The sequence below is a fragment of the Typha angustifolia genome, chromosome 10 (assembly GCF_048772165.1).
Source record: "Typha angustifolia cultivar Huaian chromosome 10, ASM4877216v1, whole genome shotgun sequence".
Taxonomy (NCBI): Eukaryota; Viridiplantae; Streptophyta; class Magnoliopsida; order Poales; family Typhaceae; genus Typha; species Typha angustifolia.
The window spans coordinates 10,831,769-10,859,010 of record NC_133248.1 but is presented as its reverse complement, the minus strand read 5'-3'; the positions used below and the strand labels follow the sequence as shown (position 1 = coordinate 10,859,010).

The 27,242-nt window shown below is 39.9% G+C and overlaps 4 protein-coding genes across 4 annotated transcripts; all 4 read left to right on the top strand.

The window, feature by feature from the left end:
- The first annotated feature begins 1,238 nt into the window (after positions 1-1,238).
- On the top strand, positions 1,239-4,274 carry LOC140768887 (indole-3-pyruvate monooxygenase YUCCA2-like). Its single transcript, XM_073109339.1, has 4 exons — positions 1,239-2,254; positions 3,172-3,420; positions 3,507-3,629; positions 3,730-4,274. The coding sequence occupies exons 1-4, from the start codon at positions 1,535-1,537 to the stop codon at positions 3,925-3,927; spliced, it is 1,290 nt and encodes a 429-aa protein (XP_072965440.1). The 5' UTR covers positions 1,239-1,534; the 3' UTR covers positions 3,928-4,274.
- Positions 4,275-9,583: 5,309 nt separating this feature from the next.
- On the top strand, positions 9,584-10,218 carry LOC140769272 (BURP domain-containing protein 3-like). Its single transcript, XM_073109935.1, has 2 exons — positions 9,584-9,862; positions 9,934-10,218. Exons 1-2 carry the CDS (start codon positions 9,584-9,586, stop codon positions 10,216-10,218), a joined length of 564 nt encoding a protein of 187 aa, XP_072966036.1.
- Positions 10,219-12,363: 2,145 nt separating this feature from the next.
- On the top strand, positions 12,364-21,038 carry LOC140768411 (SMR domain-containing protein At5g58720). Its single transcript, XM_073108674.1, has 11 exons — positions 12,364-13,130; positions 14,931-14,956; positions 16,493-16,648; positions 17,004-17,077; positions 18,303-18,523; positions 18,992-19,068; positions 19,173-19,229; positions 19,789-19,856; positions 19,925-20,031; positions 20,152-20,222; positions 20,633-21,038. Exons 1-11 carry the CDS (start codon positions 12,569-12,571, stop codon positions 20,753-20,755), a joined length of 1,542 nt encoding a protein of 513 aa, XP_072964775.1. The 5' UTR covers positions 12,364-12,568; the 3' UTR covers positions 20,756-21,038.
- A 324-nt stretch (positions 21,039-21,362) lies between these two features.
- LOC140768409 (uncharacterized) lies at positions 21,363-26,865 on the top strand. Its single transcript, XM_073108671.1, has 9 exons — positions 21,363-21,535; positions 21,603-21,852; positions 21,921-22,145; positions 22,218-22,474; positions 23,475-23,689; positions 23,937-24,062; positions 24,354-24,539; positions 25,445-25,582; positions 26,256-26,865. The coding sequence occupies exons 1-9, from the start codon at positions 21,433-21,435 to the stop codon at positions 26,565-26,567; spliced, it is 1,812 nt and encodes a 603-aa protein (XP_072964772.1). The 5' UTR covers positions 21,363-21,432; the 3' UTR covers positions 26,568-26,865.
- Positions 26,866-27,242: the final 377 nt, after the last annotated feature.

Here is a 27,242-nt window from a genome sequence, read left to right as displayed (position 1 = left end):
TAGTGTTGCTTTAATGAGACACCATGTAGTATACTATTTGTTTTCATTTGCCAATTATATGGCTCACTTTTGGAGCTCGCGTAGGTTGTGGGTAAGAATAATTTTTACTCTAAGAGAACCATTAAGTATTCTATAAAAGACGACTTGCTAAGATGGAAAAGTTACATAATAAAGTTCAACAGTACTAAAGTGAAACTTTTTCCACTGATTACAATGTGGATATATTAAAACCTAATGCGAAAAGTTACACATAAGCCTGTTAGCTTTTTAACTTTTCCTGCGTTACTTAAATATTTTCCACACAAATGGTGAAAGAAAATTAGTTTAATATCTTCCACACAAAGTTTTTAATTATTAATCTCTCGCTTATGAGGTTTAACTAACACTTTGCATCTTCTCATCTATTAAACTCTAATCTTTACGATGACTACATATACCTTCTCGTGTATTACACTTATTGTGTATGCTCGACTCGATATAAGATACTTAAAAGATGAATATAAAAACGAGTCCCTTTTTGGGTATAGCCTGCCAACCTGAGGTAGGCAAACAATACAAGTGAGAAAAAGAAGAAGAGAAACAGCTAAGGCATTGCTATGGGATTGACTGGTTATGGTTTGTTTTGTAGTACCGCATGACAATTCCACCCAAATACGGCATTGTAGAGTGGGGGAAGCTCACTCTGGGCTTAGCTTAAACCCTCTTAGCCTCATAGGCAGGCAGGCATGCGTGTGCAGAGCCACAGAGATCATATACTTAGAGAGAGAAGAGAGAAGAGGGATGTCCAAGAGTGGCCAAGGAAAGGCATCAACCGCTTTGTTCTTTGTCGTTGATACAATACATTAGATTTTGTTTCGATAAAAACTTATGCATAATATATAACATGTTTTTAGGAAATTAAGTTTGACTCATTCTTATCTTTATATATATATATATATATATATATATATATAACCGTTTCATTTAAATGCTTGATTTACTTGGGAAACAGTTTAATTAAGCTGTCCTACTCTTATGGAAAAAGAAAATCTTATACAATTATTCTTTTTCTCTAAGGGGGCCTAGAATTTTTCTTTTATTTTCTTTTTCTTTTTGTATTCAAATATGTTTAGGATAACACTAAATAAATGTCACGCCACTTAGCCTCCATGTGTAGGAAAAGAAAAGGTAACCCAAGTGAACAATATATATAAATAGCCCAACCCTGTAACTCCCTCACACTCTCCTTTCCCTTCTCTTCTGGCCTCCCTTTGATTCTTACTCGTTCTTCCTCTCCATCCTCCGCTTCCTCCTCTATCGGACCAAATAGATAAGCTCGAGTTATCCCTCCGATAAATGAGGAGGAGTACTGGATAAGTGTGGAACACTCTCTCTCCTAACTACCCATCCAGGGAGCAGCACGTAGAGACCAAAGAAAAAGGAGGAGAGAGATCGAGTAGAGATAAAGAAAGGAAGAAAGATATACCCAATGATCTCCACATACCATCTGTCTCTTATTCCCATCTACAAGTTGTATTAGTGGTTTTCCTCCTCCATGGATTGCTTTAGAGAGTCTGAGGGCAAGAGAGTTCATGACCCCTTCTTCTTCTACCATTTCCAGCAGCAGCAGCACTGCACGATGAAGCCGGCTGACCGGTACGTGCTCGTGGAGGGGCCTGTAATCGTCGGGGCGGGGCCGTCGGGGTTGGCGGTGGCGGCGTGTCTAAAGGACAAGGGGATCCCGAGCCTGGTCGTGGAGCGGGCGAACTGCATCGCCTCGCTGTGGCAGCTCAAGACCTACGACCGCCTCCGCCTCCACCTGCCGAAGAAATTCTGCGAGCTGCCGCTCATGCCGTTCCCCGCCGGGTTCCCGACGTACCCGACCAAGCAGCAGTTCGTGGCGTACCTCGAGGCGTACGTCAAGCGGTTCGACATCCGGCCTGCGTTCGACGAGACGGTGGTCGGCGCGGAGCGCGACGTGTTAGGGTACTGGAGAGTGAAGACGGAGGGAGGAGGGGAGAAGGAGGGGAAGAGGACGGAGTATGTTTGCCGGTGGCTGGTGGTCGCCACCGGGGAGAACGCGGAGGCTGTGGTGCCGGAGATCGAGGGGATCAGGGGTTTTAGAGGGTCGGTTCTGCACACCAGCGCTTACCGGAGCGGCGACGCGTATCGCGGGAAGCGTGTGCTCGTCGTCGGTTGCGGCAACTCCGGGATGGAGGTCTGCTTGGATCTCTGCAACCACAATGCTCGTCCTTCCATGGTCGTTAGAGATACGGTGAGTTCGATTTTTTTTTTTTAAAATTTTCTTTCTATTTATTGTTAGCACGACCACTTCATCAATATATATATATATATATATATATATATATTATAGACATATATTAACGACAGACTCACGTGATGTTGCGCTTCTCGATCTCCTGCATTAATATCCTCAAAGTTTTATTTATTTTTTCTTTTATCTTTAAATTATATATATTTGTTGGTAAATTAAAAGAAGGAGCGGAATGGCATGCGAAGAAAGATGGATTCGCCTTGGAAATCCTTTTCCGCTGTGAATCTTCTCCCCTTTCTTGGGAGTCATCCGCACGCGGGGAGTATGCTCCGCCTTCCCCAGTGAATCACCTCACCAGTCGTTTAGTTTACTCGGTTTTTATTCCTTTGCCTTTGAAGGTGGACAACTATCATGAAACATGTTTATATATATACATATTCATATGCACTACTTCTTGGGGCCCCATTGCCAACAATCTTTGTCATTCCAAGTACCAACCATTATTGAGCAAAAATATATACGATCAGGAGTTTGGCCTCAACTCTCATCCACATCTTTTTTTTCTTTTTATTTTGTGTGTGCCCCCATGTTAAGTAAAGTGCGTTGTAGCTAAGATTTTGTGGAGACTGCACCAAGTTGTAAACTAGCTCAAAGTTTTCTTGGAGGCATGACAAAGATAACTAGTAGGTAGTGTTGTCTGGGACCCAACAACAATGTTTGTCATTTGAAGTACCAACAATAATTAAGCGAAAATAAGTCAAATCGATATATACCTAGTGCTAGCTACTAACCATATTTGCATGAGTAATTGTTTATTTTGGGGCCCAAAACATGAGTCCACATCATTGTACAACTCATCCATTTTCATCTTTGCACTCCTTTTTTTGATATCTTTCCCTCGATTCTATTACCTCCAGGTGCATGTCCTCCCAAGGGAGATGCTTGGGAGCTCTACTTTTGGCTTGTCCATGGTGCTCCTCAAATGGCTGCCCATCCAAATGGTGGATCGCTTCTTGCTCCTCGTCGCCCGCCTGATGCTCGGCGACACGGCTAAGCTCGGCCTCGAGCGGCCCCAGCTCGGCCCACTCGAGCTCAAGTCACTCTCGGGGAAGACCCCGGTCCTCGACGTCGGCACCCTCGGGAAGATCAAGTCTGGAGACATCATGGTTTGCATATTGAACTATCATAGTCGATCTAAAAGATACTTATCACATCGGTCGCGGTTGCTTGAATTGTTTATTTTCGATTACAGGTATTCCCCGCGGTAAGACGGTTCACGGAGTACGGCGCGGAGTTTGTCGACGGCCGGTCGGAGGTTTTCGATGCCGTTGTTCTAGCCACTGGATACAAAAGCAATGTACCTTCTTGGCTAAAGGTATATACATACATACATATATATATATATATATATATATAGTTTACGTAAGATTATAATTTGACTAGCTAAAATATTGATATCAAGTTGGACTTGGCAGGAGAGTGAGTTCTTCTCGGAGAAGGATGGGTTGCCAAGAAGGCCATTCCCTAATGGGTGGAAAGGCGAATCCGGATTATACGCCGTTGGATTCACCAAACGTGGCTTGTTGGGTGCATCATTTGATGCCACGAGGATTGCTCATGACATCGAGCAATGCTGGAAATGTAATGCCAAGCAGCAAATGCCCTTCTCTTAGACTTCTATAGCACAAGATTTTTTACTGCAACTAGTGATGAATTGATCCTAGGAGATGGAGGGTGGCTTGGGTAGTTGTGGGTTTTACTAGTAATTGTATATCTTGTATATGGTCTTCTTTTCGTTAGCTTTTCTTAACTTGGATTGACTGACATGGAGAGAGAGAGAGCAAGAGAGAGAGAGAGGTCGAAGGATTTCAAATTTGTTTGTTATTTTTGAAATGTTGATGTACTTCATTAGGTGTTAGGTTTTGGGGAGGTACCGCAAGCTTGATCTCTTCAATCTTGATCAGTAAAGTCTGTCTTTCAACTTTTCTTTTATTATGAAATATATTAGATCAAAAAATATAGTGTGGCATTTGCTCTCTCTCTCTCTCTCTCTCTCTCTCTCTCTCTCTCTCTCTCTCTCTCTCTCTCTCTCTCTCTCTCTCTCTCAATGAACTAGTCTTAAGGCACAATTTTTTTTTCCTAAAGACCTATCAGGTTACATCCTCATGCCCAACTCCATGGTCCGAGGACCACCACGATACATACAAGTATAGAATATTGCCTTCCACTCAATGATATGTGTATATATATATATATAGTAGTCTACATCGATTATCCAATGAGCTGGCCCTCTACACACACACTTGTACATATATACCCCACCTTTACTCCATTAGCATATTCCAAAGTATATAAGTTAATTAGCCAGTGCAACTATTTGGCAGACCTGCAGCTATCCTTTTCAGATCCCATGCATGATTCCTTCTTCTTCTTCTTCTTCTTCTTCTTCTTCTTCTTCTACTTCCTCTTGGCTCTTTGATCTTTTTATTCATGCAGCCTTCCCTGTAGGCAATCCACTCGGAATGATCATTTCGACGTTCTATATAATCTTATCACCTACTAGCCAATGATGAGGTCGAAAATTGTTATGTCGACTGGAATATTCTCTGATACTGGATCCCGACAACTAAAGCTTGCATTAGATTTACTCGGTAGTACTATTAGTACTACTAAGGAAGAGAAGAGAGACGTATATATCTTGATCACCTGCTAAGAATCCACTATGCAATCATTTTCATGGGAGAATCAAGAGGATGAATGATTGAGGGAAGAAGGCATGGGCAAGTTGGAATTAACTGGCGGTCCCAAGTACAGTGCTCATCGGGTGATGCGTGCAGAGTTGTATGCCCAAAGATTATATATATATATGGAAAAGGATTGTATATATTTATATATAGATATATGGACTGCACCAAGATCATACTAGAAGGAATAGTGTTATTACATTCACGTGTAGTCAACTACGTCGGTTGACTAGGGATCACATGCAAGGACTCTTGTAATAAACTTTGACTATAAATGAAGGACCAACCTAAGCCTATATTGCCTAGGCAAGTTAGGACCATCCTCAAAATTGAGCAGAAAACATACTCAGGTTCTGAACTAGCTAGGAAGATATATAATTTGCGTGAAGTTTGAAGACTTTGAGCTCTTTATACCCAACAAACTAATGCGTCAGAGAAGAGTAGTTTGGGCATTTCATCGAGCATGCACCAGTCACGCATCGGAATCTTGTTGCATGTTAGGGCCCAATTGGCACGATTTTGACGACAAAATGACGACACCAATGTGGCAACGCTGTGGCCTGTGGTGAATCCAGAATTTAGATATGAAGCTTGAAATTTCCATTACTGGAAAAGAGAAACATATCATAATGGTATGGGCGTGGTCCAAGTGGGGCTCTCTGATGTATTCCCTCATGTTGTCGTCTTACTATCCTAGAAGGGAAACTTTTTCAGATTTCATACTATCTAGTTACAACCAATAACCTAATATCACAGCCCACATGAATGAACACGTATTGGATGTCAGGATATTATTTACCTTTAATTCTTCCTCACTCTAGATCCCTTTCCATCATTAGCTCCCGAGCTCCACTAAATCCATTTGCATTAATCTGGAATAATCTTATCTCTGTAAACATATATGGTGTCAATAATATATAGTTTGTTCCGCGTAGGAACGCCCTCTACGTTGAAATAAGTGGTCAACCTTGACAACGTACACGTGCAAGTGCAAATAATATAAGATTGCATTAAGCCAAAAGCTAATCTTTTTTCAATCTTTTTTTTCTAATTAACATGGTCGTATATGTACATGCTTGTAAGTTGTGCCTCCATATTTGTCACATTTCAATGCATATCATCGCATTCTTGCACCTAGATAGCTTTCCCTGTTCAACGATAAGAGAATATTGATGCAAGCTAAATTCGAAGGGAAAAGAGGGCAAAAGTTTGTTCATGTCAAAGCCCTTGGGGCCCCATTGTAAGTGGCCACAAGATTTTATGGGTGCATGCAATTATTTTGCAGACCCCCTTTGCCTTGGCCTGATTGAGATAACGATCACACAATAGAGCATCTCTCTCTCTCTCCCTCATGTTGACATGCTCATAGTATTTATAGTACAAAGTTAGATGGAGAGAGATGAGTGTGTCTGTGTATGTGTGCCCTTTTAAAGGGTATCAGGGGGCACTAAGGCAACTAGTGATGCTGCCATTTGTTCTCTCCTCATGAATAGGAGAATCTTGAAAGAATCTACGATTTGATGCCTCGAGCTTTTTTGAAATGAATCTTTCTTTGGCTTTTTCCTCTTCTTCCTAATTATGGACACAGTCAGTTCACCTTCTACCACTAGATCACCGACTGCTGTGAAAGCCAAATCTAAATAGTATCTACCAGCTTATTTGCAATCAATCTATTCTTTGGCATATTCCTTCTTCTTAAAATTATATAGGCACACAGTCAGTTCACCTTCTACCACTACATCACTGACTGCTGCGAAACAGTGAAAGCCAAATCTATATAGTATCTACTGACTTTGAATGAGCCATTTTAAACGACTAGACACTATCCCACTGCCCACTGGCTTTGTCACGAGACTTCAGGAAATTTTCCCAAAAGAGAAGAACAAAATCCTATACACCATGGGCTTTTCATGGGCTTTTTATAGACTAAAAGTTGTGGGTTTTTTGAGGTGGGGTTAAAGCAGGGGGGGGAGGGGGTTTGAAAAAATATCTCTATTATTTGATAGGACATGGAGACTGGAGAGCGAGCCGAGAGTATATATGAGAAGATTGTAGCAAAATCTCTCGTTCGGCAATGAGACACACTGGTCCTGTAGGGAATCTTAATTTCCGCCATGCAATGTTATGGGCCGTCAAAAGGGATTGGATCTCAAGGGGCCCAGCCCTGGATACTTGACATGACACGTGTCAACATCAAGTGGAGGACGAAAGGATCCACTTTTTTTTCCCCCTCGTCCAAAGGTCCCAAGTACAGGTGTATCCCAACCATCACAGTCGCAGTGTAGGTGTCAGATAACCTTGTCGTCCGACGGACACAGATTGATCACTCCGGGGGGCACCTACCTTTTCCATTGCCACGTCCCTCGGCTCATTTTTATTCTAAACCGTCCATGTAGCAAAGGCGAAAGTCGTAAATATAAACGAAACTCACTTGATATAGAAGAAGATTTAATTTTACATTTTACTCACACATTATGAGTGTTATCATTACCTTTTTTACGCATAAATAATATATAAGTGTCCTGAAATGAGCCCAATCTATTTTATTTATCTAGTTGGTACTTTGGTATGAATTATTTTTATTTTTATTTAAAAAAAAACACATAAAACATCCCTAGAGAGTAGAGGGTAGAGATTAGAGAAGACTATAAGACACACAGGGGTACCAAAATTACAGTAAGTTGTACCCTAGGATGGCAGCACACGCAACTAACTTCACCCGCTTTGATTCCCCCACCCACATTCTTGAATCTTGACCCCCAGAATGATAACGTCCCTTCATTGCATTCAGCTCTCAATCCCTCCCACTCCCCACTTCCCACTTCCCACCTCCCACCCCCCCCCCCCCCCCCCCCCTCCCCCAGCCTGTAACCCATCGAAACCTCTCTGCACTGGAATCTTTCCCTATTTGAGCTCCCATTTGCCACCACTTCTTCACTATCTCAAGCCATGTGCGTCCGTACAACCCATCTCTGGAATCTACCCTAATATCTCTCTCGATTGATCGAATCTAAGTGCCAAGATATTCCACTCCTGGTCTGGGATCTCATGAACTTTTGGAATTGGAGACGGGAGGGGGGGTAAATGATTATGGATTCCAACTTAAAAACTTTGCGACTCCCCCAGGAATCTCAGTGGGTAGCAGGAGGGGCAATCAATCCCTAGTGGTGAATCACTGGCACTTGGATGTTATGTGGGACGGGACCCACTTTGGCCAGTGTTGGGAATCACTGGGGCAAATAGTGGCATGAATTGGGTTTGGTTGATGGCACTTTTTGTTACAGTTTGGGTCTGTGGATCTGATGAATGCTGATGGTTGGTAATTGTCTTTGGGTCAACGACACGGACGGTGCGTTGCGTTGCTTTGGGTTGGGTTGGGTGAATCTTCGGTAAGCTTGCTGGTTGGGACTAAGGAAGGTTCAAAGGGGCCATTACTCTCAATTGAGATCCACCTGGGCTTTGTCAACTTTTTACTGGATCCCAAAAGCTTCAAGCAGTCAATGGGTTCTCGGCCTAACCCAATGTAGCCCGAAAGGCCGAAAGGACACTGGGCTTCTGGCCCATCCTATTACTAGTTTTTCATCCAAGAGAAATTTATAAATAAACGCCTTATATTTTAATTCTATTATAAATAATGCCCTCTCTTTTCATTGGTTATATATAAAACCTAATATTCGGTAAAAATACTGAACAATACCTTGAGTTAAGATTAATTCTACAGGCACCTCACTAAATTAGAATAAATGAACAATACCTCATTCGCACGATCACAAATAATATGCAGTTGAAATTATTGTGATCATGCGATAACATTAATTTAGTGTCATCTTTAAAATAGCAAATGCGGCCAAACTCATTATAATCAGCATGCAACTATGTACAAGTAATTGCCACGTAGGAATACTTAGTTAATTGTGCCCAGTCATCGAGTTCATCGAGCATGGCGGCTTTGCTAGAGACCTCTATCTCGCCGGACTTATCGAGGAGTTAATTAGCTTAATTGGTATGGCATCCAATAGGATTAGAGGACGAGGCTTTGTAGTATAAGTTGACTTCTCTTTAAATCTCTCTTGTATCTCGAACAGATAGAAAGCTTTAATCACACCATTCGATGATGCATCGTATCGTGTTAACGGTTGCGATTCTTTTGGTTAGACACTTCGATGTTAATGATCATGATTTATTATGATTGTAAGTAACTGGCTTTGCTAATTAACCTTAAATTCCTCGCATGTGCAGGTTGCTGCACAACTCTCAGTAATCAATAACGCAGCTCATCTACCTGCCGAGCTCTATTGGGAGAATGTTTTGCCACACACTCCCATGCCAAGCATCATCCATGAACTCATGAGTCTCTCTCCTTTATAAACTCGTAGCATGCATGCAAAAGAACTAGAGTTCGGTTTTTTGCCGCAATTATTTGATATAATAATTTGAAATTATTGCTTATATAACAGCGGCAAAGAGAGGAATTGTAACGGTGAACGCAATTTATCGGCCGTTGTACTACGAGAGTACGACCACGGAATTCCCAAGCGATCCTAACCTCTTCTTCCTAGAGGAGGAGTTGCACTCCGGAGCTGAGATGAAGCCAGGGCTAAGCTTCCTCCGGACCATCTCCGGCGACGCCTTCCTCCCCCGGGCAGAAGCCGAAGCCCTGCCCTTCTCCTCGAACGAACTCATGCAGATCCTAAATCGCCTCTCTATCCCCCTCGACTCACCACGAGCCAAGGAAGTCGAAGTCACCCTCCACGACTGCGAGGCCCCGGCAGCCGCCGGCGGCGGCGAACGCAAGTACTGCGCCACGTCGCTCGAGTCCATGATCGACTTCGTGACTTCCGAGCTCAAAACACGCGACATCGAGGTCGCGGCGACGACGACGTCACTACAACACGGCGGCGGCACGGTACAGGCGCAGCATGATTATTATTATAGGATCGCGCCGTCCGGGCCGCGAAAATGCCCGGAGAAGATCTCGTGGCGTGCCACCCGGAGCCCTACCCGCACGCCGTGTACTATTGCCACCGTACGGGCGCGACGAAGGCGTACGCCGTTCCGCTGGTGGGGAAGGCGGCAACGACGGTGACGGCCGTGGCGGCGTGCCATTCTGATACAAAGAATTGGAATCCTATATTCTTCAAGGTTCTTAAGGTGAAACCTGGTACTGTCCTCTGCCACTTCCTTCCACAGGATCACATCATATGGACTCCCAGCCATTAGTACGTCATAGTTTTAGCTGTGAAGATGCCAAACATAAAACTTCATTAATGTAAACCTTTTGCTGAACCAACTATTAATATTCAGAATAAACAATGGTGATATACTATGTGAACAGAAATCAAAACCAATATTTTTTTACTTTCCTCTCAACTCAAATACATGATTATGATTAATTATATTTGGATTAGTAATTTCAAAACATAACATCCATGCAATTCACAAAACTTGGTGTTTATAGAGAAAGATTATTCTGTTTAAAAATGAAAAAATAATAATATCCATTTAACAATATAACTGATTTATTTGATATCAATATATCAATATTGTTTGTAAAAATGTCACATTTAGATGAACTTCAAAATAATAGAATGGCCCAAAGTCACGATGTTCAAAATTCAAGATATCTTTTGGAAAATATATAATTCATTATAAGAACATTCTGTTATGAAAAACAAAAATGATTAAACCAAATAATTAAGTTATTAAATTGCTCCACAAGGTTGAACGAAAGACTGTTTAGTAATATCACTTTGTAAAAAAATAATATAAATTCCAAAACTATCAAAACATTTTCTTTTGATGTTTAATTATATTTATTTGTATAGATCCAGTGATACTACAAATCTTATAAAATATTTTTAAACATTCAAAAAATGCTAAATGATCTAAACCAATTAGATTTGAATACAAACACTGTTCTTAAAGCTTTTAACGAATATATTATGTCTGCAAAATTAAAAAAAAGACATTATATTATCTTCAAAAGTGCGGGCAAAAGTACATCAGCTAAGGTATCCTTATATATGATTATAATATAGCAAATATAGAAGAAAAATCTTGACCTAAAATTGGTTAAGCAATCTCAACACTAGAGGTGTCAAGCTTGTCGAGCAGCTTGGGCTCAGTTCGGCTCAGTCAGAGTTGAGTCGAGCCCGGGCCGCTAAAAGAAGCTCGAAATCAATATCTAGTCGAGCCTGAGCTGAAGCCGGCCCGCTCAAGCTCGGCTCGATCGGCTAGGTATAAAACTAAATTAGAAAACCCTAATCCCCAAATCTAAGTTCGACATCCCCTCCTCGCCTCCTACCCCAAATCTAATTTCCCCCTGCTGTCGTCGTCTCTTCCTCCTCCTTTGGCACTCGGTAGTCGGCAGTTCGGAACTTCGATAGTCGGCACCCGTGCTAGTCGTTTCCTTGAGCTACCGCGGTGCCGCCTCGTCAAGCTGCCACGGACCCGCAGTAGTCGTCTTCTCTAAGCTCCACCTCACCTTCCTTCTCCAAGCCGCCGCTGTCGCGTCGTCCTCCTCTCGCGACAGTTGTCTCCTCTAAGCTCTACCTCACCTTCCTTCTCTAAGTCGCTGCCGTTGCGTCGTCCTCTTTCCACAGCAGTCGTCTCCTCTAAGCTCCGCCTCACCTTCCTTATCTAAGCTTGGTTTGGGCTCGAATTGGCTCGGTCCAGCTTGAGCCAGCTCAGCTTGAATGAGGCTTGATAATATGCTTGTTTCAGGTTTGGGCTCGACTCGGGCTCAATCAGGCTCGCTGAAGTGAGCCGAGCCTGAGCTCAATAAAGAAGCTCAAAATTAATTTCAAGCTAAGCCTAAGCAGTAGCCGGCTTGCTCAGGCTCAGCTCGTTTACACCGTTATTCAACACATACACTAGTTATACTCCCTAAAATAATAAAAAATAAAACAGATAAATAAAGTATTAAATACAAGAAATATATTAGAAAAAGTGTGCTTTCACTTTTTATGTACGGACACCATAAAAAAAAATATTGATTAGAGAGCGAGAGGCGGATTTGATGTGGATATTTGACTGATTGTAACCTTTATTAACGTAAATTTGAGTATCTCTGTCTCCACTCGCACAAAGTCATTAGTAATGCCCTAGTCACACTGACAACAAAAGGCTATCGTTCGCGGGCCTTAAAGGAGGACATAACTCTATCGATGTTAAGATTAGTGTACCCTACAGTCGGGAGTTTTCACAATATTTTGAGTTAGGTATTGTGGTTGCTTAGTCAGCTAACTTTCATAAAGACAAAAAGAAGAAGAAGAAAAAAGGAATAATTTTAATTTGTGCATGCTATCATTATCCTCTGATACTAATCCGATTCGACAACAAACTCATCGGTGTTTCTTAAGGCGAGATTCGCGCCACTACGAGTAGGGACTTAGGGCGTAGTTATATTGTTTGGTTCCTCTTCCTACCACCCCCTTCCTCTGTCTTTTTTCTATTTTTGACCACCTCCTCGAAGATCTCTTTCTTCGCGTTCTTGGCGAGATTCCAATTCCTTTTATTTCCCCCCTATTTTGACTTCTATTCTCACCAATCCAAAACGTTCCTTCTCGACATGAAACCCTCGAAGAAGAAGAGGAAGAATTCTAAGAACAAGGGGAAACCCTCTTCGTCGTCTCCAGCTCAAGCCGAAACCAAATCCCTAGCCGCGGAGAAAGGGGAAGAAGGAAGTGTAGGAGAAACGGCGGAGTCCAAGGAGAGGAGAGACTTGAATTGGTTGCTAGATGCTTTCGCTTCGGTTTCGGTAGATAAAATCGAGTCGGCGTACCGTGAGGCCGACTGCGACCCCTATAAGACGGCCGGAATCCTCGGAGCGCAGCTTGAGGACCCCGGCGAGGGAGTGGAGGGAAGTGATAGAGGTAGCGGATTTGGGAAAGGACGCCGGAAGCCGAAGAGGGTTGTGGCGGCGGCTACCGGGATGGTTTCGAATGTCATTGGGAAAGGGTATTCGTGCTCGCCAGGTGTTTGCGGAAAAGGGAGGAGGAGGATTGATGGAGCGGCGGAGGGAAAGGAGGCAGTGAACCGTGCGTATAGTGTCGAAGAGGCAGAGGAATTCTTGTGTTCGGTCCTGGGAGAAAACTCGGAGCTCGGGATGGCAGTGGTCAGGGATATCCTTGGTGAGTTCCTCCCTTTTTCTATGTTGTGGTTTCTGTATCTAGTGCTGGGAAATTGTTGCTTGACCTGCGATCTTTATTGGGAGTAGTAAAGGTTTTGTAGGTTTCAACATGTGAATATTTCGTGAAGAAACTTAGGATGATAATTTTGCAAATCATGTAGATAAACATTAGCTGATTATTCTTATCTTTCACGCTATTGCTATTGTCTTTGTCATAAAAAAAGATGATGAGAATATAAACTTCTTAATGCAAGCAATAAGGAGAAATTATCTATCTCGATTTGCAATTCTTCTATGCTGTACATGTAAATTCTGAAGGTTAGTGCTAGGCCATCTCAAATCCTTATTTGGGAGCAAAGTAGATGTATTAATGAAATACCCTGAAGATGAATGGAGAGGATTTGGTATTTGAACATGAACATGGAATCTTTCTTATGCAAGGGAATGGGTTGAAGGAATATACAATTGTATGGTTGGAAAAGTATTAGGTTTGGAGGGTTCTGACTCTGATATGCAATTATATTTTTATGTTTCAACTTGAAGAAGATTTTCTTTATGGCTAAAGAAAATGAGAAAATTGGAAATCAATGATTTCTTTTCATAAGTACTTGAGATAGAGGATATTACTAGGTGTCATGTGACATCACGGTTGCCATCCATGCACTTTGGTGCGATATTGGTTCAACTAAAGGTTATATTCAACTTGTTTAATCCTGCATGGGTTGAGTTTTGTGCACTAGTGCATCTTTTTCTGAGAACTTGATATAACTAGTGATTAAAATCAATGAAGCTATGGATCATAAGAGTCTGCCAGGAGAATGCCCCGGGTGTCAGTTTATGAATATCAGATTTATAATTCTCATATTCTTCAAATTTATATAAGAGTGGTTCCTAAATAATGCAACTAGGAGACTGCTAATCAGTGATGAATCTTTTGGAAGCTAGCATTGAGATGGCTTCTAGGATTGCAGCCTATTGGGTGGACTAGGTGAGGTTTAGTAGAAGGTCCTCTAAGGAGGATATGTAGAAGACACAAGGCTCCTATAAATGCGGCGTTCGGAAGTACTCAATATATGCAGCCTTGCCTCCTTAGCTGAAAGTTCACTATGAAAGTAAACGATGTATCCATACTTCATAGCTGAAAACTCACTATGGAAGTGCCTATGCCTCTCTTTTTTCATAGCACACTGCATGATCTCGTTCTGTGTTTATTTAACACATCAATTTATAGCAGTAATGGAGCTGCAGTTGACCCTGTTGTATTGTTGGGAATCTTTTATAGTAGAAAATATGGGAATTTAATATCCTTGAAGACTTTAAATGGACTAGCACCTCAATCCCATGATTACAGTAACTGTCCAACTTGATGGTTAACTTTATGAGCTTTGACTCACGCCCATTCAACTTTGTCTATGTTCATGAGAGGTCACCTGAAAAGACTATATGGAATTATGGATAAATCAATGTGTAAGAGAAAGATGACATAGTGGAGAGGAAGAGCTGTACTTGGCATGCTACAGCTTTTACTTTGTTGGCCTTAAAGTTTTGTTTGTTTAGGCAATAATAATTTGTTTATATATGAGTAGCACATTTTGGCTGAATGTGTAGACCATAATGGAGCTGCTGACTCAAAAGTTGGATCTCTTCATGAAAGTGGTCCATTTTTCTTGTACGGCATAGGAAACTTAGAGGAGTTTTATTATCTTCTGTTGTAATGCATCTCCCTTATATGACTATCCATGATATTTGATTGTAGCATGGCACACTTTCATTCTTTTTATCTTCCTTTCTAAATTTGCAGGTCAATGTGGGTGTGATGTTGAACAGGTATACAGAGAGACCCTTAATGGTATATTGTTCTTTTAGCTTTATAATTCTTGTCATGGCCTTAATTGTAAGGCTTGTCAGAATGTAACATGTTATGTCTTCGGATATGTGAAATACTTTCTCTAGTAATGGTGGTAAAACTACATACATCTTGCCTCCCCAAAGATTGGGATGGCAGGAGCCTATTGGTTCTTGTTAGTAAAATAAATTTCTTGCATTAACTCTTATTTAATAAAATTTTATTTATATGATATTAAAAGGAAAATAAACTTAGTGGCAGTTTTGTTTATTCTCTCGATTGAAGTGATTTATTCACACAGTATATTCTTTTCTCTTTTATACTTGGCATTTCAAAATTCAGTAGGCAGTGGCAGGCGGTAGTGTTTCTTAACCAGGCATTTATTCCAAGGAAGCCACATGCATAAGATATATCCTGTTAACTTTTTTAGGATCACTTGTGGAATACATAATTTGCAGAAAGATTTAGAATCTTTAATTGTGGATTACATTTTCTTTCCAGGCATTTTCTCTTTTATCGGGAGCATGTGTTGATCTTTTAGTATATTCTCTGGTATTTTGTTGGTATTTCTCATTTATTGATTAGCACACATAGCATGTTATTTGTTTAGTTACTCCATTGCTTTGACTATTTAGTATTCATCATGTGATTTCTTTCAGTTGTGGTTAATCTTGTTATTTGTTCCTCTTTAGTCTCCTTTGTCTAATAGGTCTGCCATTGCATAGTTGAACCTTCCTTCGCTCTCCTACATCATCCTTGCATTAGGAACAATGATTCTTTTAATCAGTCACAACTACTTATTTAGAATACAAAATTGTACAAGAAACTTAGTTAATTGCTTCACAAATTTCTTATGGGCAAATAAGGAGTAGCGCATTGCGCAAGGAGTATGTCCAGCAAGGATTGATGTGCGTAAACGTGACAAAGTTGGTGCCTGTCGGCACATACTATGCCTACTATGAGATTGCTTCATAGAAGCAGCATGCGGTTGGCAGATTTCTATCAGATATGATCTGCATGCTGATTGTCTGTGAAGAGATCCTCTTTGGGCAAACTGTACCAGTCCTTTGACACCAACTGGTATTGGTGGTGCCACAAGAATCCTGTGCTTTAGCCGTCAGGCAATTGTACTAAATTTCTTTGGATTAGTATGTTTTGCTAATTGATAATATATTTTGGCTGCTTTTCCACTTGATGAGCTTTTAATCCATAATATCTTTTCAGATTTAGTCAATATCTAGATTTGAGGGAAATCATTATTTAATAGTTCGTTCAATTAATTTTGACAGTTTATTTGATTGTAAATTTGTTTTGGAGTTTTGCCCAATTGCATTTATGCATGAATTGTGTCAGCAAAAGCTGAATGTTGGTTTACTACTCGGCAACTCAGCACTTAGTCTTCTATTTCATTTATAGATACCAACTGTGACAGAGTATGACAATTTGATTATCTAATGCGAAAGCTTCCATTGCTATTATCTTAAATGTCTTGAAGATCATTAATTTGGTATTTTCAGGCTCTGGATATGTTACTTGATCTATCAGCTTCCTCCTACAACCGACATAAGGAGAGGAGCTTTGCTGATCATGAAAAGAGAAGGATAGACTATTCAAGTATGTTTGCTGGGTTATCCACTAAAACCCCTGTGGAGAACAATATAAGTTCATCCCAGGTGCTTACTTAACCAATTAATGTTGATTACTATTTAATATTTATGTTTTATACAGTATAGCATGACCACCTGCAAAGATCATCATCACTTGTATGCGTTTTTTTTTCCTGGGGAGAGGGGTTGCAGTGGGCAATGGGGGGTGTTTGCAGGTGGTCACCCTATATGACCTGTTTTTTGGCGTTATTTAGGCCTAATTGGAATCCACGCCTATTTCTCCCCAATCACTTTCTCAAGATACCTTATTGATGGATTATTTTACTCTTTTGTGTATTTGATATCAATATCAAGTGTCAACAAAGTTTTTGTTTGTCCAATTCTTTTGTTTTGAAGCACCTTGTTTTGACATATGTCTCAGTTAAAGGACAAGACGTCAGGTTTGGCATTTCATCCATTTGAAGAAGGGCATGACCATATGGGCGGTGGTAGCAGGTGAGCTGACTCTTTTGACCACTCATTTTTACTGAATCCATCATATCAGTGGCTAAAACCTAGTTTATGTTTATATAATTATTGTCATTGTTTCTTTTCTTTTTTTTTTCTTTGTTTTGAGTTTTTCAGTGTGAGGTTCTTGAACATTTATTCCCTCTCTTTGTTTGCAAGGGGCCAAGGGCCTTCAAGTAGATCTATTTTACCTCTGTGCTATGTTTAACTTAAAAATGAGTCAAAGACCATCTACTGTGTCCATATAATATTTTATTAAATGTTTGGAACCAAAGAGAGAGTGGATATAGGGAGAAGTTGGTGGACTTAGAGTATGATCAGAGCAGCTAGCAATTGGATATTGACTATTCTTGACAGATTTCGCTATGTAACCAAAATTGTGGCTTTTCAGTTTCACATCATTCACCATTTCATAAAAAAAATATCTACCTCTCTCTAGACTCCTCTTCCATTACCATGAGGTAAGAGGTGAACATTGCACCTGGAAGATGAAGAGGCTGCATAATGCTTCGGAAAATAATCTGACTACTTTAGTTCAATGTAGTACTCAACTTGGTATGTCACTATGTTGTATAACTATTGCGGCTTATGACTTCCTAGTGTTGCATTGGTGAAATATCTGAACTGTACAATTTTGTATGCGGATGCCTTAGAACCTTCTTTCCTCTATGTATTATACGAAGGTATGCTTCTTAAGCTACAACAGTTGGAATGAGGTTTTGTTTGAAATAGGTAACTGGTTGATGGCTTTTCCTTATTGATTTGATTACTTAACGTGTTCCTAAATCAGAGTTTTGTCACAAAAAAAAGAAAGAAAATCTTTTATTAGATTAGTGAGTTCCTCAATCTGGAAATGGTAACCTGTATAATTCTCACTCTTTCTTTGAGTAGACACCACCAGCTGGGTGGTAAGATTAATGATGCAGTTAGGCTGAAGACAGAAACTGACATAGTAAAAAGTCATCAGTCCGCCTTCAAATAAAATGTTCAGTTGGAGTTCTGTTGATAGTTGATACATGGTATGGTTACTTCAGAACAGTTTATATTTGGAACTTAGACACTAGATGCTCTGGGTACACTGAGCGGTGCTGATCATTGATTTGGATGAACAATACATTAAGGATGTCAGAACATTCCTATTTTTACATGTAAACGTGCTTTTTTTCCTTTACATAAATATGCATATGTCCTGATCCTTGTGAGAATGTTTCAGAGACCACATGAAGGATACATCCCGAACACTGTCCAGGTTAACAATAGTGAAACCTGAAATGCAGCAAGAAGTGTTGGCCTCATTGTTTGGTATCCCTGAGCATCCTAAGTATGAACCAAATTGTATGAACTGGAAGAAGGTGGTAAAGAAGCTGGAATCAGTTGGGCAAGGGTTAGAGTTCAGCTTTTCTGGCATTTCAGATGCTCAGGAAAAAGCTAGAGGTGGTATTCTTTTTTTTTTCCTAATTACAATACTGATTTTCTCAAAAGCTTCCGTGGTAGGTTTTAGGACACTTCCCACTGCAGCTTCTAAAGTCATAGAACCTAGGATACACCACCTACTTATTCATGGTATAAACTCATGCAATCAAGGAGCAAGTCACGCTGCTGCATTTGTATATCTCTAGCTATTGCAATTTTACTCTAAACATGTTGTTGCATATAAATTACAGTTTTAATGCATAAAATTGGATAAATGAAAGAAAAGGAGTTGTTTAGTACCTACATTTTATTCAGTTGGATATGGAAGAAACATTATGCAGTTGAATTTAGTCATTTACTCTTTTAAGTGCTGTTCTTATGCTTGCAAGTGGCATAGGTTTATTATGAATTTGCAGATTGTTCTGTTCATTCATCTTGTTAATGGTACTTCAGTACTTCTGACGAATGCTATAAGTACTGTTGGTGTAGGTAATGAAGATGGTTATAAGGAGTTCCGCGCCGTTGCAAGTAAGCATTGGGATGTGATGAAAACACACTATCAGGAGGTAGGAAATCATGGTACAGATGTACTTCTACTAGTTGCATGAGTTAGCTTGTAATCTAGTATATCTATCTTATAATTGATTTCAAATTGTCAACTCTTTTATAGGCTGCATTGGCATATTCAAGAGGAGAACGTGCTCGTGCATCTTACCTTTCAGAGAAGGTTTGGTTAGAATTTCTTAATCCTCTTCATGAAAAAAAAAAAAAACAAAATCTTTTTAGAACTGTAATTTTGTTGTCATATCATTTTTGAATGATTCCAATTCTGAAGGTCTACGAAATTCTACGGTAGAGGGAAATTAAAAGATACAGATTAGTGCTCCTGGAATTAGCCAATTAACTGTTCCGAGCTAATTACTAACAATTGTCCAACACCTAAAAATGATAAGACACATGCAGAAAAATCGAATCCCACTTGAGAGCTGTGAGGCTCCAGTGACATGGTGTGCACAGTGGCTAGCAAAACAATTGCACGTTGTTGCATGTGCTGGTTCTAAAACATATTTGAAGAGAGTTTTTGTTCTTTAATCAACTTACATTTGTGAATCTTTTGATCCAGGTGAAAGATGTCTATAGTACACCTGGTTCCATATGTACTCAAAACTTTTTTCAAAGAAGTTTAACTTTGCATTTGTCCAGGGTGTAACATTTATTAGATTGGTTGGTGCTTGAACATTATTCAAATTTGTACTATTAAATGGCTTATGTTTATATTTGCTTAGGGGAAATATTTTCGTGACTTAGCCAGTGAAGCAGATGAAAGAGCCAGTCAGGAGATTTTTGTAGCTAGGTGATTGCACCACTTTGTCTTCTGTTTTACCTCTATGATATCACTTATAATAGTCTTGGTGTATGCAGAAATCGAAATATTAAGAACACAGTCACTATTGACTTGCATGGGCAACATGCCAAACAAGCTATTCAGCTTTTGAAGTGCCACTTACTACTGTTGACATATATTCCTTGTAAGCACCAAATACTGCAAATTCTCAAATTTCTTAACATATTTGATGAAATTCAGTTATCCACAAGTTTATGAATGAAAATTTTTGCTTCTCAATCTAATGAGTTTTTCCTTGAACTAGCTGTCCCCTTACTCAGGGTTATCACTGGCTGTGGTATAGATGGTGTTGGGAAGGGAAAGTTGAAACGCTCGGTAAGAAAAGATAGTCTGACAGTATCACATTCCTTTAATTAAGTGGTGTTATCTTCTTAAATTCGTTCAATATTCTAAGCAGAGCTAAACTGCTGCAATAGTCCAATTTGTTATTTTCATGAAACAAAAGAAAGTAGGAATTTCGTATAGCAGCAGGAAACATGAGGGATCTAGATCTCAACAAATTACTCTAGAAATGCATGTGGATTCTGATGGAAAACAAAAGCCATGTCCATCATTTAGTGTGGTTTTTTGACATTTTTGTTCTTGTCATCTTATTATTCTTTGAAGTAACAAACTTTCATTTATCGGCTTCTCGTAAAATTTGTGCCCTGTCTTAGATTCTGCACGGACATCAGCAGGGAAGTGCTTGCTAAGCCTTTGATCATTTGACTTTTTGGCTATCACAGGTACTTGGCCTTGTGGAGAAAGAAGGTATTCCATGGAGTGAAGAGAATGCTGGAACTGTACTTCTCCGGCTTGATGGTCCAAGGGAGTATAGCTTCGTGGTAGAAGATTGTGATTCTGACTAACTTCACTTCCATTAATTTGTTCAGTATGTATAATGGTGCCTTACTAGTAATGTTGGTGGCTAACGAAAGTTAAGTTCACCTATCTCCGTAGGATCTAACAGTTGACACCTTCTGTAATTAACTAATTATAGATGGGGGGGTCAGGCTTGTATGTAAGATTAGGTTGTAATTTATGTTTCTTCCATAATATTATGCAGGTTGACCCTGAAAACTCACAAATATATACACCTTCTGTAAAATTCTTTGCGTAAAAATAAAAGACCTTTTTATCTAATATGTTTTGCATTGTCACCACCTACATATTAAGCCTTTTCAGTATATTCTATACTGTGTAAAGTATCTTTGATCCTCCACCTATCCAAGAATTTTGCACATCAAAGGCTTTTATTAAATGATCGAATTTTTTTTAAGGATATTTCTTAGATCGATGTAGACACCTTTTGTTAAACATGCTCGAGAAAAGCAGTCGATTCTTGCAGACTTTTCCAAGGATTGGAGGTTATGGGTTTGCTAAGATCTTTCTTCCTAATGGCCCAATAAAGGAGCAACATGGCCCGTCAAAAGGCGCAGCCCTTTAGAAGGTGAGGGTTCTCTTGTGGGCCTTTTCGCATTGCGGTCCATATCTCCCTTCTCTCACTTCGCTCGTGTACGCGCGACGAAGCTGCGTTAACACCGCAATGGCGAACCCCTTCCTGCGAACTCTCCTCAGCCGAGGACGCCACCCCATTGGATTAAACCTCGCGAAAGCTCTCTTGAGCACTCCACTTCCCTCGGTTCCTGGTAACTATTCTAAAACCTCTCTTTTTTTCTTCATTCGATCTCTCTGAGCTAAACCTATGGAATCCAGGCCGCTCCCTTAAACCCTCTCTTCGTCATTCCCCTTCTCCACCGCCATGGTTTTGGCTTCCTATCGCTCGCTTCAGCGGAGGAGCTCCAACCTCGGATTCATCTCCCTCCACTCTGGAGAAAACCGGGAAGAAGAAGAAGAAGCCCCAGAAGAAATCAAGATTGGATTTCACCAAGATCGACGCGGCGCTCCTACCAACCGTGATTCTTCTCGGCCGCCCCAATGTGGGCAAGTCGGCTCTCTTTAACCGGTGAGCTATCATCGGGTTTGGGATTTTAGTTATTGGTTTTGGTTTACGTGTAACTTTGCTTCTTGTAGCTTGATTCGGAGGAGAGAGGCTCTTGTTTACAACACTCCTGGTGACCATGTAACACGCGACATCCGAGAAGGGATCGCCAAGTTGGGCGATTTGAGGTTTCGGGTCCTCGACTCGGCAGGGCTTGAGACGGCAGCGACTTCGGGGAGTATTCTTAGTAGGACAGCCGACATGACAGGGGCGGTGCTCAGGAGGTCGCAATTTGCAATCTTCTTGATAGATGTGAGGTTAGTTTCTGGGAATTTTGATTCAGAAACGGAATTTGTTTTTGTAACTGATAAGGAATCTTGGTATTATAGGGACGGGTTGCAACCGCTTGATCTTGAAGTGGGGCAATGGTTACGGAAGCATGCGCCTGGAATTCGGACGATTGTTGCGATGAACAAATGTGAGTCACTTGATGAGCAAGTTCTTCTTACTGCAGCAGCAGGGGAAGCCCATAAATTGGGGTTTGGTGACCCAATTGCTGTGTCTGCAGAGACTGGGTTGGGGATGGCAGAGCTTTATGAGATGCTCCGTCCTTTGTTTGAGGATTACATGCTTCAATTTCCAAACGGTATGTTCATGATAATTTGTCTTCTGTAGAACTGAATAATCTACACCTGTTTTTCATGCTAATCTTCATTTAGAAATTAGAATTGACCTGGATTATATCTGTTAGCTCATTAGTTTGATTTTGAAGTCATATGTCATGTGCTTTACATGTAAATAACTAAATATTTTGGATCCATAATATTTAGTAGATAATCTGAACCTAAGTAAGAGATTTTTACAACCAATTGCATTTTGGTTTTCACTGGGCATTTGTATGTATTACGGTAAATGGCTTTATCCCTTGAGATTTTTCTCTTTGATTTTTTAAAGGTGAATCACTCATGTGTCTATAACTAAAGTTAGGTGGTGTCAGATCTTGGAAAGGATATCCTTTGGTAGTCCATCTTCTTGGTGGGAAATGTATTGAAATTCAGATTTTTCTCTGACATTTTAGTCACATTTTTAGGTTTCAATTTGAATAGAATAATCCCAGCTTGATGGGTTGCTGATGGCGGAGTTGGGAAAGAATTCACCTCTTGTTTTTCTTGATGTTTTGGATAATTTAATCTCCAGCGAGATACTGACGGGCGTCTGCAACTAAGATAGTTTGTCACTGCATACTAACTTGCTCCTTCCCCCACTGTCCAAAATATACTCTTTCAGAATTCAGATGTATACGTTTTGCTTCTGTCATACTTTGCTGTAAGATGCTGGCGGTGAAAAACTCTTTCTGTTTTGCATCTCTTGCCCTGAAAAGCTGTGAAGTTTTAGCTTCTAATTCGCAATTAGTATTTATTATAATAATGTCCGAGTAACACATGTTGAGACTCTCACTGATTTTCTGTAAGTTGACAATGGCACATGGATCTATTTAGGTTATTTTTTAATCAATGTCTGGATGCAATTATTGGTATAAGAACCAGTCGAATATATAATGGTAGGTGCATCAGATATACTTTTTTGATATATACAAAAACTTTGACTTTTGTTATTTAGTAACCATATTTTGTGATAAATTGTAGACAAGCACGAGCAAGATGTTGGTACCTCTGATAAAGAGAATGGTGAGAGCAAGGTTCCGTTGCAGCTTGCTATTGTGGGGCGTCCTAATGTTGGAAAGTCTACTCTGTTAAATACCTTACTACAAGAAGAAAGAGTGTTAGTTGGACCGGAGGCTGGTTTGACAAGGGATTCAATTAGAGCTCAGTTTCAATTTGAAAGCCGAACTATATATTTGGTAAATTACAGGTTCAGCATTTAGTTTTACTAAGATATCCATCTACCACTCTTTGTTTTATGTCCATATGTGAAAATATACTTGACCAGCATATATACTATGTGGGAATAGTAAGACTTAACTAGCTGAAGTGACAACGCGAAGTGATGCCCTTACTACTGATGTCAGGACCAAAGACATCTGTATATCACTGTATGAGTATGTGGAGTTTCCTATATGTCTGATCATGTTGTGGTTCACTATTCAGGTGGATACTGCAGGTTGGTTACAAAGATCAGGGCAAGAGAAAGGAGCAGCATCATTAAGTGTTGTGCAGTCAAAAAAGAACCTTATGAGAGCTCATGTTGTAGCTTTAGTGCTTGATGGAGAAGAGGTGAGGACATTTATTTTGTGTTCCTTTCTCGGATAGATATCAAGCAATATAGTTGGGCAGCTCAATTGATAGACAAAGGAGCACTATTTGATTTCTCAAGCTTATGATGTTATTCTCGCTTTCCTATCTAATTATAAAATTCAGTTATTCTATCCTAGTTATGTAATTAGGAAAATGTGCTTTTGCTCTGAAAAACTTAAGATCACTCTTTATGGTTTGAGTTCAAAATATTGCAAGATCATATATGGCTGTTAACCTGATGATACTTGAATGCATTTTCTGGATATATAGATTGCAAAAGCTAAGAGTAGTATGAAACATGCGGAAGTAGTTATAGCACGCCAAGCTGTAGAAGAAGGTCGTGGACTTGTTGTGATTGTAAACAAGATGGATCTTCTTAGAGGAAAACAAAATCCCTTGATGCTTGAGAAAGTCATGAAGGCTATTCCTGAAGAAATTCAGACGGTCATACCTCAGGTGTGTGTAGTCCTTGTGTTTGTTATATACTTTGGTTTGGTAAACTTGTATAAACTTTCCACCATTGACATTCAAGAGTTTATATTCTTTCATGGTAGCTGAGTTGTATGCCTAGCTTGTTTTAGCTAGAATTTATAACTTTTAACTGCACGTCTACTTTAATTGAAGTACAAACAAGCTGCATTATATTGGTTTCTCATGGAATGTCCTTAAGACCTGTACCACTTCTAGCTTTTGGACAGATAAATTGCTGTAACGAACTTTCGTAATTATTCTATAGTTGCACTTTGTGATGATAAAATCCACCAGCTTCAATTTCACTAATTGAACTTTTGTTCTTCATGTAACATCTCATGAAGTAAACCAACTTATGGGAAATGCAAGAATTGTTGTGCAAAATTTTAATGGTGCACATGTTCTGTACTTTCAGTTCTTTTAAAGAAACAAGTACCTAGACTATCTACTGATCACTCAAAAGTTATGATCCCATGTGGTTTTCAGCTTTTGTTACTTCGGAGAGGATTTAGCACATTGATCTGTTGATAGTAGTAGATGTTCCTATAAAATTATGTACTTATTTCATTATTATACAACTCGATAATAGTCCAAGCTTGTATAAACCTTTTCGTTGGTTGACTAGCAGCAGAAAGATTTGTATAATTTTCTTATTCATATAAAATGCTTGTGTGATGCACTGCACCTACCCTGCGTGAGTTTTGACATACACTGGCTTGATATGCTGTACTCTTATTGCGGAGTTGCTTTAGTTACAAGGTTCTATTGTTTACTTATGTTTGTCTACTGTTCTATCATTCGTTGTTTGATATTTCTCTGCGGTGGCCATCAAAAGCCTAGAATTTGCTATAATAGCTCTAAGCCTCTATCCGCTCACCTTCTTTGTACAGATCACGGGAATACCAGTTCTATTTATTTCAGCATTGGAGGGAAAGGGACGGGTAGCTGTCATGCATCAGGTTATAGATACATATGAGAAATGGTGTTCAAGATTGCCAACAGCACGCATTAATCGTTGGTTGCGTAAGGTAAGCATCTTGACGAGTATCTCTTTTTTTGTTACCTTGTGATATATATGGTAAACCATAAGCTTAAGAGTCCCCTAGTACTTGGGGAGGCAGGTGCCTCCATCCTAGCCATGTTAGTGAAGATATTGTCTCCAGTCAAACATATGCCAGAAACTCTACTGGACAAGCCTTAAGCATCACAACAAGTGATACCCTCAAACAATAGAAAAACTAAATATCTTTAGTGACTTTGTTTAAGCGGCAAATGCATTTTCTTTCTGACATCTCTTGTTGCTTAACAATTCTGTTTGCAGTAGTCACCTGTATATGTTAAGGAAACTACTCTGTCCAGAAGCACCTCATTGTTTTTCTTAAGCTGGACAAATGGTGCACAATGTATGAAAAACTAGTACAGATTAATAAGTTTACCTACTTTTTCATGGCATAGCAGAAGGTCCTAAACCGGTGCAATGCAAGCAGGAATTTATGAGAGCTTTGTCCTATTGGAGGAATCTTTTTGTTCAAGAGGGTTTGTCTTTGAGTTGATAGAGAAAAACAAGAATGTTGAAGCAAGATATACATGATTGATTTGTTACCTAACAAATTAAATATTATCTTAAGTGGCTGCCTAAAAGAGGAAATGGTGGTACCATCATTATATGTGACAGTTTCTCATATTTATTGATGTTAACAGGTGATGAGCAGGCACTCATGGAAAGATCAAGCAACACAACCAAAAATTAAGTATTTCACACAGGTTAAAGCACGGCCACCAACATTTGTTGCCTTTATGAGTGGGAAGGCACAGCTTTCTGATACTGATGTGAGGTTCTTGATGAAGTCTCTGAAGGAAGATTTTGACCTGGGTGGGATTCCTATCCGCATCATGCAGCGTTCTGTTCCAAGAAGAGCAGCGGTTGACAACAACAGTAAGAAAACGATGACTAAGATAAAATTGAGAATTAGATCAGACAAAAGATCTGAATCGTCAGAACTTTCTCCTTGAGGACTCCTGAAAGAGTCGAACCACGCAGAAACAGATGGGCCTCACTCAGATTGTAGACAACATTTCCCAAAGGCAGGAAGTTTTGTCTGCAGAAAGAGGAAAGTTTAACGGCTCATCTGGTGGATTTGCAGCAGTTTCTCTATCAACTGAGTCGGATAGGTAGCAATGACCTAGTATGTTCTGGCCTGCTTTTCCACAGCAGATCCTTTAATGTCGAGATCTGAGAAGATGGGTTTTTCCATTTACTTGCAGCAAGTAAAGTTTATGCTTAGGAGCGGCAAAACATGGGCGAACGGCAGGAAAAATAGTTGCTTATACGAGAGCCTAGGATCTGTACAACAACTTGAACTGCAAGATATTTGTATATTGTACTCTACATTTAAGTTAGACATTCAGCAAAAGTTTTTATCTTTTTAGGTGACATTGAGCAAAAGTTCTTGGTTTGGTGAACATTCGGGAAAAGTCGTACAAGTTCAGGCATTTGTTATTTCTGTTACTGTCTAAAGATCACAAAGCAAGTGCTTGGTTTTGTCTACTCTGTTAATTCCTATAATCCTATCAGCATAGGGGGCAGGTGAGCCGTCCACGCCGATCTGAATCTTCTTTGTGATATGACCCAGATAAAATATTTTCGCTTTAAATGCCGTTTCACTGAATGGTTCCAGATTAAATATA